This window comes from Elgaria multicarinata, chromosome 3 (genome assembly GCF_023053635.1).
Source record: "Elgaria multicarinata webbii isolate HBS135686 ecotype San Diego chromosome 3, rElgMul1.1.pri, whole genome shotgun sequence".
Taxonomy (NCBI): Eukaryota; Metazoa; Chordata; class Lepidosauria; order Squamata; family Anguidae; genus Elgaria; species Elgaria multicarinata.
This window is the reverse complement of record NC_086173.1, coordinates 141834215-141846823: the sequence shown is the minus strand read 5'-3', so window position 1 is coordinate 141846823 and position 12609 is coordinate 141834215. Positions and strand designations below refer to the sequence as shown.

Genomic DNA, 12609 nt, shown 5'->3' with positions numbered 1-12609 from the left:
TAGAAGAGGGACAGGTGAGGACTCGCCTCATCATTGACTCCTGAAGTCTCTTAAAATCCCTATCAAAAGGAGTTGCTATCCCTTTAAAGCTTCCTGGAACATATATATGAAACATATGAAGCTGCCACATACGGAGTCAGACCATTGCTCCATCTAGCCCAGTATTGTCAATACTGACTTGCAATGACTCAGCAGGGCCTAAGGAAAGATCCTTTCGCAAACCTATCTAGATACGCCAATAACTGAATTTGGAACCTTACAGAGGAGCTCTAGATGTGCTGGCTCTCTGACCTGTGAAATGTGTGCTATGTAATTAACTGCCATTATCCTGACACCTTGGATCAAGAATTCATTTTGGTTCCAGAAGAGGCAGCTTGGGAAGCAACAAGAATGTCAGCAAAGCTCTAGAAGGCTGCACAGTCACTGTGTGTATGTGCTTCCTCTATTGACTAAATTAAATGGAGCTGCTCTCATATGCTATGGAAACATGCAAACGCCTGCCTGAATGCCATGCCACCACTAAGTCGACAAATCACGAGAAGATCATTCCAGAGCTTTCGTGGGAAGTTTGGCCCAGTCATGAATCATTTTCTCCTCCTAGAAGGGTCAACAGGTTCAGGTACTACCTGGATGACACGAAAAGAGAAAACCTTTTGTTTTCGAATACCGATCTTCTACTCTACTGATATAGCCTTGAATAACCAGCCAGATGTCAACCAAGAAGCAGGGAATCTCACTGAACTTTGTTTTAATTCACCAGAGCCAACCTATTGTTCTCATTGTTTTGACCCACCCCAGACCCAGCCTCTGACATATTGAGCTCTTTGTTCCCACTGTTTTGAACGATATAGCTGCCTTGGAGTTCTGGCAGTAGTTGTTCATTTTTTAGCTTAGATATTCCTCATGCTTGTAGATTTCAACTGAAAATAACCTGGGGTCCAGTTGCCTTCTACTGTTTCATACTTCCACGGCGGGTCCTCACTTTCCCACATAAGGCCACCCAAAGTGGTCCTGTATTCTGAATTTTGGATTTCATATATTCCCAACACTACCTTTTGCTGTTCTCATTGCTTTTCCATTTATCTTCCCAGTCCTACTTCACACATCCAACTTCAGTTTTCAGCTCCTCAGCATTCAACTCAAACGTTGACTCGTGACATTTTTTAGTCTGACACCCTTGGCCATTTGATGCATATGGACTGATGCTTTGGTTATAAGATCAGTTCATCCATGAACATCAAATGTGTTCAATGCCTGATAAAGGCAGGAGACTGGAGAAAGGGTGTTTATGGATCTAGACCACAGGTAGGCAACCCTGTGTCTTCCAAATGTTTTAAACTACAACTCTCATAACCCCTGACCATTGCCCATACTAGCTGGGACTGACAGGAGTTGTAGTTAAAAAGCTCTGGAGGGTACCAGGCTGCCTACCCCTGATCTAGAGACAGGCAGTAGGTATCTGGGATGCCCACAGAGTCAGAACTCTGATGTCTGCTTGAAAAAAAAATCCGGCCAAGTAGAAATAGAACTGGAAAGTCAGGAGACATGGAAACAAAGCCCTATGAAGAGAGACTGAACGAACTGGGCATGTTTAGCCTGGAGAAGAGAAGATTGAGGGGAGACATGATAGCACTCTTCAAATACTTAAAAGGTTGTCACACAGAGGAGGGCCAGGATCTCTTCTCGATCCTCCCAGAGTGCAGGACACGGAATAACGGGCTAAAGTTAAAGGAAGCCAGATTCCAGCTGGACATCAGGAAAAACTTCCTGACTGTTAGAGCAGTACGACAATGGAATCAGTTACCTAGGGAGGTTGTGGGCTCTCCCACACTAGAGGCATTCAAGAGGCAGCTGGGCAACCATCTGTCAAGTATGCTTTAGGGTGGATTCCTGCATTGAGCAAGGGGTTGGACTCGAAGGCCTTATAGGCCCCTTCCAACTCTGCTATTCTATGAAAATAAAATTGTATATTCTGTACAGCAAGGCATTTACCTGTCTAAAAAACGTCATAAGAATCTGACAGCTCAGAGCAACTATCACAATAGACATCCCATTTTAAAACTCTATGAATGTCCTATTCATAGCAGACTATTTAATATATAAGTAGCAAACCTTAACAATTAAGGAAGGCATAAACCTTTTATTTGCAGTGGACTAAATTGTCCTTGCATAACTAACTGTTGCTGTAACTAGAGCACATGGTGGGAAGTAAAACCATATGAGGGAGAAGAATCAATTTGATGGACATGAGTCCAATCCCCACAAAGCCTGGGGATTTGGTATATGATTCTGCCTTACTGTTAGCCTTCAATCATATCATTTATTTTTTTCTAGATGGCTGTAGTGACACTATGCAGTGCATAGACTAATGATCTTATGAGTTCACCTGCAGATTGCTACTGAAAATATGTCAATTTTCCTCTCCAGGATTTCAGTCCTCCTAACTGAGCCTGCTTTGGTAATTCACCGACTTCAAAAATTTGTCTGCAAGACTACAATAAACGTGCCCTCTTTCTGCTTCAAAGTTTGAGATAACACCATTTGTAATGAAACTATTAATTTCTACTTCCCCCCACAAGGAAACCCAGTATGAGAGCAACTGAAAGATTAATTAAACAAAGAGTACAGCTACCTGATAAATAAGAACAAGAGACACTGAATCAGACCAAAGGACTACCTATGCCAGTGCCCTCCGTACATGTTAAGTATGAGCAGCTATCAATCATAAGCAAATTTGGAAAAGACCTGCGAAATTTAATGGGAGGGGGGATTTGAGTGCATTCATGCCAGTCTTTTATGTTCCTTTTTCTTAGTGAGATAAAGAGAAAATACATTTAGAATTATGCTGTAAACTGGCAGTCATTTCACATAAAAGGGCAACATGCTGCTGCAGATTGTATTGTCCACTCCTTATACCATACAAAACCCAATCCATTTGGTAATGGTGTTCATTACAGAGGGCCACAGGAGAAAAACATGCCACGAGTGAGTAGCTGGGTCAATTTGCATATTTTCACTGCACATTGAATCTTAATCATACAATGGACCAGATAATTACCATGTCTTCCTGTCCAATTAATTCACAGCCATAACCACCAAATGTACTACATGACAGCCTTTGCAGAGTAGACAGCCACAATTGGGTTAAGCAAGTAAGGCAAGTCATGTGCTACAGAAGATGACAAAAAAACCCTTCCAGGGCTTGTCTAATCTATGAACAAGAGAGAAATCCCTTCCCAACTGAGAATGTGGCATTGAATGGCATGGTTTTTTCTTCATTCTTACAAAGTATCTCATGTATATGCACCCACTTCAGACCTCATTTTCAGTCATCATGGTTCAAAGGTATGGAAAAGCCCCACAAACCTTGGAGCTATTGATAGGGATTGATTCTGACCGCAAAACACAACAATGCAAAAACAGAAAAACCAAACAAACAAAAAGCAGTCTCCAATACCTTTCTTAATTCTCTCCATCTTAAAACTAAACAATATTATTTGGTTCCTGCAACTGTTCTAGGGAGATTTTTCCAGACATTCACACCCCCAGTCATTAGAAACTTTATCTGGATTTACAAGTTATATTTATGATTGGCCAGTTGGTATACATTTGTCCTTCTACCCACATTCTTTTTTCACTGTTATCTTTGAAATAAATGTCAAACTACAATTGGACAGATTGCACTTACTCAAGTTAAAAAAAAAAACTTTTTTGATTATCCTAAATGTTCTAAACCTACACTAGCACTTGTTAAATTATGACATACAGATTGACAAACCATGACAGATGAAAAACATGATAGCTTACTTCTATAAATAGAAACAAATCAAAACTTGTCCCTATACTGTCTGCCTTCAGTATCTTTGTTGTAATTTTTTCAAACGTATCCTGACTAGCTTTGTACATTAAATGATCTCCCCCCAGATGTACAGTACCCTCAAAGGCCACTTGCGGTCTATTGGCAATAATGCTATTAATTCTTGATCTATTTGCCATCAATGCACCTTGTGCTTTTCTGTCCTTGATTTTATTTATCTTTATATTATGGATTTATCCTGCACTTTTCTTGCACTTCATATTATTGTTCTATGCGACAACTTATTTAAAAATGTTACCCAATTACCATCAAGAGATACAAAATGTTCATTCAGGGATGCAGAACCTGCAATTTCCCCTTTATTCAAACCAAGTTATATAAAAATCTTAATATTTCCCCCATCTTCCAGAACACTTACAGGAATTTGGACTATCAGATTAGAATTCTCCCGTGGGATCTCTTTCAGGGATTTTCTACTTATGGAAGTTGATATACTTGATGTTTCTTTGCAGGGCTCAAGTATGCTTCCTGTTGGAGACAAGCAGGAAGTTGGTAAGAAGCTTCTTTGAATGTTATCTGCCTTTCCCGCCATCACAAACGAATCTTCTGCACTTGGCGATAATGCTTCCTCACTGGCATGGTTTGCATACCCTTTGTTTGCCCAGTTTTCAGGACTCCTACATGTCACTTTGAGGGGAATCTGTTTGGAAATAATGGGTTCAGATGATCCTGACATAAAGCAGCTGGTGTGGAGGTTCTGAGCCTCTTGAGTAAGTTCAGTGTAGCTATCATCCTAGAATAAAGATAAAAATAAAATAAAATGTTACCTTAAGCATCAACTCAACCAGCAGTACCAGAGGTTCTTCAGCCTCCCTGGAATGACACATAAATCCTGTCTATCTTGCATAGTTTAGGATCTTTAAACTTAATTTTTTTGCAAGAAAAATATATATAGCTACTTCAGGAAAAAACAAAGATTCAAAGCAGACATCTTTAAATTGTGGCTGCCTAACATGAAATGAATGATTATGGAAATGTATCTTTCTCATCCAATAGTGGTTCAGGGTTAATAGAACTCAAACCATATTTATAACAATGAGCAAATGTCACATTTAGGACTTATTTACATTATCATTTATTCTGGGATAAGAAAAAATCATTTTATTCTCAGAATTGTTCTCATGATAAAAGATTTCCTCTGAGGGTGAAACATGCTGAACCTGAGGGAAAATGTTGCTTGTTAATTAAGGGATACTAAAGCATAATAAGAGCAAAGCTTTCAGCAACAAAAACACAGCAGCAATAAGTATTTCTGTTTCTTAGGACATTGACAGTGTTTAGGTGATCATATCAGAGCTTAATAAGCTAAGATATGAACAAGCTTTTTGGCTGTGCATGCAGCCCCCTTCACCCCCACACACCCCTCATCTGAGCCAGCAGACAAATTAGTAAATCTTCAATTTTGTCCAAACCAGGAAACTATGGTAAAAGCTTTGGAACAAGCCATGTTATTAAAACCAGAGTAGTTTAAGATTCTGGCGTAGGATTCCAAAGTTACTAACCATACTTTCCAGAAAGGGGGAAATTACTTAATGAAAGACTTCTTGATTTCTTTGCCAGTTTACACCTGGGCTGCATGCACAGACAAAAGCCTCATTCACATCTCAGCTTATTAACTACCAAACTCTCCCAATTTGTATTAGACATAGTAAAATCAGGAAGTTTTCCACTTTTCTTTTTTAAAACGAGGGATAAATATTTGAATACCAAATGGAAAAGTAGTGCATTCATTAATATAAGATCTCAACTACTGTATATTTACATGGCACTTTACAAACAAATCAACAAGTTAGCTGCAATCCCTTTGACTATCTATGGTCAAAAAGTGCAACTTAAGGATGCTAACTTTCAGCCTGTTCTGAAGTTCTTAAGATTGTGTTCCTTTGCAGCACAATCATGTGTCCAGTGAGGATTATTCCATAGTGTTTAGGATTGCAGTCTCAGTTGCGTAACCTCACTTCTTTATTGCTTATTGTTTGAAGCTCTGTGACGCTTACAAGTAAGGGAGTCAAATTAAGCAAAACAAAAATAGACAGTTCCATTTATCTTTCTTTTAACTAATTACAATTAAGACTGGGTGGAAAAAACACAGTTTGATTTGTGTATTTCCAAACAATGCTTGGCTGGTGGGGAGACATGATAGAGGTATACAAAATTATGCATGGTATGGAGAATGTGGATAGGGAGACATTTTTCTCCCTCTCTCAAAATACTAGAACCCAGGGTCATCCCATGAAACTGATTGTTGTGTGATCCAGGACAAATAAAAGGAAATACTTCTCCACACAGCACATAGTCAAATTATGGAAAACTACCTACAAAGGCTATCAAGGCTACTAGCCCTGATGGCTGTGTTCAAGGCAATAAGCCTGTATGCACCAGTTGCTGGGGAACATGGGTAGGAGGGTGCTGTTGCACCATGTCCTGCTTGTTCATCCCTGGCCAATGGCTGGTTGGCCACTGTGTGAACAGAGTGCTGGACTAGATGGACCCTTGGTCTGATCCAGCAGGGCACTTCTGATGTTCTTATGGTGGGAAGGCCAGAAAGTGTGACAAGAGTTTCTTGGAGGGGGGCAGAGAAGCTACCAAGTGTACTGAGAACAGAGTATCATCATATTCTTTTGTATTGGAAATGTCGTATATAGCTCCTCAGCATTATCATGCAGAAATAACCACCACCACCACCAGCACTGCATGGCTAAACTGGATGTGACAATGGTGGATATGTTTTTCCAAACACATACAAAATGTGTGTGTGTGTGTGTGTGTGTGTGTGTTTTACTCTTAACAATACAAGGAGCATGCTGAACCCTTTCCATTCCTGTGCTTAACTCCACTCACTCTGGTGCTCCAAGCACTTTTCCCAATATGGAAGTGACCCTGGAACGAAGGAAAGAATTTGTAGCAACTGTCTGGGGAGAGGTAAGACATGCGAGGCGGGAGGGTCCAGTGCCCCCACTCCTGTGCATTCCCAGCTTTGTAGGCATATGGGGTGGGCTTGTGAATTATGAGCCCGCCATATCTAGTTTGGCTCTCATTTTCTATAAATTGATTTAATTTAAAATTAACAAGAGCCAATAGTGATCTGAGCAGCAGCAATGGCAGCAGAAGAGTGGAGTGAGGGACTTTGCCATCTATCCCTCACACCCCACTTGCTCATCTCCTCTTCACTCTTGAGGAGTTCAACTGACTCTCAAGTAGACCTGCCTGGAACATCATGCCTGGTAGCTGAGACTATTGTGTCTGCCTCCCACTCTGGAGAAAGTGTCGTAAGTGCCTTCTGAGCATCCGTCAGGCTGGGAAAACAAGTCACAACCACCGCTAGAGGCCTCTGGCATTCTGCTATATTTGGCACGGGAGTTGTGCTGGGTGCCTTCCCTTCCCTTCTGTATTAATCTCTGGTGAGAGAGCAAGATTGACATGAGGGGTTTTAGGGTGTGGTAATTCTTTGTATTCTGCACAATTATTGTATTAATTGGTTGTACCTAGTATTTTCTAGGATAGATTTGTCTCTTTTAATGGTAAATCTGAACAGTTGCTGGAGTGGGGTATAAGTGTGCATTTTATGCTGGAGTGGGGTAAAAGTGTGTATTTTAATTAAAATACATGACATATTTTATTAACCCCTTGTTTTATCAATATATTTATTTTTGTATTTATTAACTGACTTGCTGTTCAAGTTCTGAACGGAAAGTTTATTTACAAGTTTATTGCGATTTTTTTATTGCCAGTTTTATAACTTTTCTCATATTGTTGTCTTTTGATATTTTATTTGATACTATTGTATTTGTATATAATGACTATGTTAGTTTCTTTGGGCTTCCTTTTGGAGGGAAAAGTGGGATACAAATAAATTATAATAATTATTAAAGTGCCAAACTAGGAGATAAGAATTCAGTTGTGTGAGCCAATCATTGTCTCTCAGTCTAACCTACCCCATACGATGCTATGAGGGCAAAATGTGTGTTTGTGAAAGGACTAAATGCTGCCTTGATTTTAATTTTTTTTAAAAAAATGCAGCAAACAAGTAAGACTTCTCCTCTATCCCCATTTCCCCCTGAATTTCCAATTTTTCTACATCAGGATTTGAAAACATCCACTTTTTCTTCTGAACTGCATCACTCCATAACTTTCACATCTTTATACACGAGATATGTTCATTAAAGCAAGTAGCAAATATTCTTTCATTTCCTTAAGTAGCGATTGCATTAAGACACAGAGTTCTATGTTCTACACACACTCATTCCCAGACTTTCATTTACTATGAGAGCTAATTTAACATTAGGCTAACATAATTTATAAAATTACTATTTTGGGGGGGGGGGGCAATATTACATTTCGGCTAACTGACCTTTACCTCTATCCCCACACTACCCACTAATATACATTTCAATTTCTGTATAGCTCTGTTTCTTAGAATTTGACCCATCTCTCCACCCCCACTAAAAAAACCCTCCTATTCAATCATGCAACCGTGCCAAGAACTTCAATAAAGTATGTCTGATTAACTGTAGCATGCCATATGTACACTGAAGAGAGTGATTTCCCCAAGGAGATGGCTCTTTTATCGTCATACCACATTCCTTAAAAGAACATGCAGATGGGTATTTGGACAATAATTTCTGGATACAGAAAACTGATTGCTCTTCCTCAGCTATAATTTTAAAAAGATCATTCTTGAGAGCTACCCACTTTGGAGCATATGGGACCTAGTCCTTTTGTATCCAGATCTTTAATGTTGAGAAGCCAGAGAGTGAACATGCTTTGTGAAGAGAAGAACGTCTTATTCATTTAAATGAGAATGAGAACAGAAGTGGGAATCACTTTGTAGGATTAGAGCTGCAATGCTACACACAGTCATAAGAGCATAAATCCTATAGTTTTCATAGGATCATTTAACAATTGCTGCCTCAGGAATACAATGCGAATGTAGGTCAAGTCATATGACTGACCCCCACCAACAAATTGGTCAGATCTGGCTCACGTGAAGTTGAGGACAGGGTGAGGCAAAGGCATATTTTATTTTATTTAAAGCAGTTTTATCCCACTCCTCAGCCAAAAAGTCTCCTGGATATCCTTTAAGTTTCTAATTTAAGACCTATATCTGGGGGGTGGGGGTGGATTTAGAAAGGGCCACAGCCACCACAATACTGATGTGATAGGATATCCCTTTCAAATCTAAAGTTTATTTTGTGTCAGCATCAGAAAACAATTTGGTCCCTGGGCTGGTACAGCAGAATACACTGAGGCCATTCTAATGGGAGATTAATGGCAAAATTGATCATTGCATCCCTGCTATGTGCAAAATATAGAGGGAAAATTGACAGAGGTATGGTATATACCATCTGAAAGCATTCTGTGCAACACATAGTATCTCATATTTGTCAATCAAACTGGGAGTGGAATGCAGTATAATAGGATAGACCTGCAGATTTGCAATTCGTATCTATGGAAATACCTTAGGTGTAGGCTACAGATGTAGCTACAGATTAATGGAGTGAAGAAAGGTCTGCAGCATTGCTTGCTCTGAACCTCATAACAATACAAAATAGTATTAACTACCCACTGAGAGAGATAGTGGGCAAAAACTGGATCATCATTAATCTAACCCAAATAGGCAACAAAAAGAGAGGTAGGTCTGTGGAACAACTTGGTTTTGTTTGCATACAAGGCTAAAGCACAACACATAGTAAGAAAGTGCAGAATCCTCTCAGAGAATCAGTGGAAAGTTAGAAAACAGGCAGAAAAATCTCTTGAGAAACAGGGAAATGAGACTTCACTTTCAGTTTGAAACTAGAATCTGAAGATATAATACCTTTGTCTGTGAACAACAGAAACTAAAGAAGACAGACTGAGGGCTGATATTTCATATGTCTGATACAAATTTGCAGAAGGTCACTTAATCATAGAATCGTAGAGTTGGAAGGGGCCTACAAGGCCGTCGAGTCCAACCCCCTGCTCAATGCAGGAATCCACCTTACAGCATCCCTGACAGGTGGCTGTCCAGCTGCCTCTTGATGTAAATATTTGTAATTGCAATTTTGGAGGGTTTATTCTAGGAAGGATTGGCTTGTAAAAGGCAAAGAAGAAAAGTCAGCTAGGGTTGGAGACCATAGAATCAAGAGGCTACAGAGGTCTAAGGTGGATGTGTACTTCATGTTGTTGCAAAAGAAACAAGATGTCCTCTATATTGACCTAATTTGCACATAGTGCTAACCCATATTTATTTAACCCATGGGATGTTGAATTGAGGGCTGTTGTGATGTGCAACCCCAGCCACACTAACAATGACTTGTCATTATGTTTGAACTCAGAACCTTGGGTTTTTCATGGGTTGTTTCATCAGGCTACAGAGACAACAGGCAAGAGTGGTCAACCCCCCCCCCCCCCCAGTCATTCTACATTTCAGTTCTACAGTGCTGCAAAGGTATTTGGGATATAGGCAGGAGGAGAATGTGGAGAATGTGGATATAGGCGAAGGAGGAGGGAAATGAACAAACCATGGACAGAGAAAACAAACCACGGTTTGTTCATCTGCCAGACAAACTATGGGTTAATGTTATGTGTGAACTAGGTCATAGAGCCTGGATTCAGACAACATGATAAGCCACACTCAAGGGTTGAATATGAATGGAGTGTGGGTTGTTGTTGAAATGTGGGTTGCATTGTCTGAACCCAGACACAATAACAAACCATGGTTCATTAACCACAAACAACCCACAGTTCACAAGCCAATAACAAATTATAGATTCTCTTCCTGGGTTATTTGTGGTTAACAAACCATAGTTTGTTAGCATGGCTGGTTTCAGATGACACAATAATCCACTATGTTGGACATTTTGACAATGTGCTTACACATTCTGCTTCCTTTGCATCAGCCTAACAACTGAAGCAGCTGTAAATTTCTATACCTTCAGTGCATATATACTCTTATCTAGAGCCTTTTGTGCATTCAGTATACAGAGCAGGCATTTGCTTACTTGGGCTGCCCCATTCATTTTAATCAAGTTGAATATTATCCAGGTTTTCAGACTCAAAAGTCTAAAAGAAGTCTGACTGGTTTCTTGAATAAAGAATAGAAAAAGAAAACCTGAGAATCTAAGGAATTTGAACTTCAGAGTAGAATTCAGATAATGTCTGGACTATACCCTAAATATTCATTCTCCATTACTTTCTTCATCCTAATACCTCTTCTGTGGAACAGGACAGTGTTCCTGTTGGTGTGAACAACTGTATGAATTTTGCAATAGATTTAAGTGCAGATTTTTTTTCCATGTTGAAGGGAAATTCCACAATGCACACCCATTCAGGTTTTACTTTCATGTAGGAAATAAAACAACAAAGTAAATGCCAAATGAGAAAGTGCCAAATATTTAAAAGAAGAAAAAACTTTATCATAATGCAGCCTTTATGCTCTTTTCCTAATCAAGAAGTGGTCTTATCTTAGAAAAACTCTTCATACTGGTAAAAAGTTCCCAAAACAGACACTATACAGTAGTCATGACCAAGATTGCTCAGGATTCATTATGTCAACTTTAATTGGCTTAACCCTGAAATCCTAGAATCGTAATAACAATAATGAAACCTGACAGGTCTAAGGTGTAAAAATAAGCAAGAGATACAGAAAGGTTACAGCTCAGTCATTAGTTATATTTAGCAACCACAATGCAATTTTCTCAGGGAAAAGGAGCCATATTTTTGCCCCCCCCCCAAAAAAAAAAGTTTAATATTTCTGGCTGCAATATAACTGTGCTGTATTTCTTAGTCAGTGAAAAAAGACTCAAATGATAAGAAATGATTTCCATAATTAAAAAGGAAAAAGAACCTGGAATGTTAATAAAGGCAGACACTCAGTGGTAACCATAACAACCTGATGCAACGGTTGATTGACACGACAATCTGCTGAATTATTGTAATTATAGCAGCAGCTGATGTTTTCTGCTAAGGTATTGGTTGTTTTTCAGTCATCTTAGAGCTCAATATTTTTCACATTGCCAAAGATTAAAAACCCTTAATCACACTGATGCCGGTGCCACCCATAATTTTTATGGGATAAAAGTCTGGGCTACTGGAATTTTCTGAAAATCTTTTTTTTTTTTCTGGTCCACATCCACTATGAAAAAAGAAATCACACACTCCACATGTCTTTGTAGTTTCATCTGTAATATATAATGCACACTTAAAATAGAAGGCATGAATGACTGAAATTAGTCTTTTTAAAGGTTTAGAAAAGGGGTTGTACCAATCAACAAGGAAACAGACAAGAGACAAAATACAAAAGTATTTAACATATGAAAGCTGTGTAAATTTATCCCAAGTCTCTCTACTCAATCAGTTATTTTGATAGAGTCCCTCTACAGTTAATCACTTTAGTTAGCTGGCATTGCATAAGAGTTGCAAAACTTTTTTAATAGGGCAAAGACTGGAAATTCTGAAAGGAGGTATTCAGGAAAGGTGTTCACCCAAAGGGAATATGTGGTTAGCACCAAGTTATTTCACAGATACTTCATTATGTATGCCACACAGCAGTTCATATTAGTGCAATGCTTTATAGCTATTATTGGCATGTACAAATACTATGCGTTTTCATTGTATGACCCTGTACAGACAACACACTAGACCACAGCGGTTAAGCACTTTGAGTTAAACATTATGGCTTAGAGTGTTGTGTGAACCATGACTTAGCGTGTCATGTGAACTATTCCTAACCATAGTGGCTACATAACCATGGT

At 39.1% G+C, this 12609-nt stretch overlaps 1 protein-coding gene across 1 annotated transcript in view; it reads right to left on the bottom strand.

Moving 5' to 3' along the window:
* Positions 1–12609, bottom strand: part of CFAP20DC (CFAP20 domain containing) — a 184364-nt gene that overhangs the window by 76478 nt on the left and 95277 nt on the right. The window contains exon 11 of the mRNA XM_063122092.1: positions 4236–4610. Coding sequence (XP_062978162.1) covers positions 4236–4610 — 375 coding nt within the window. The remainder of the gene's footprint in view (positions 1–4235; positions 4611–12609) is intronic.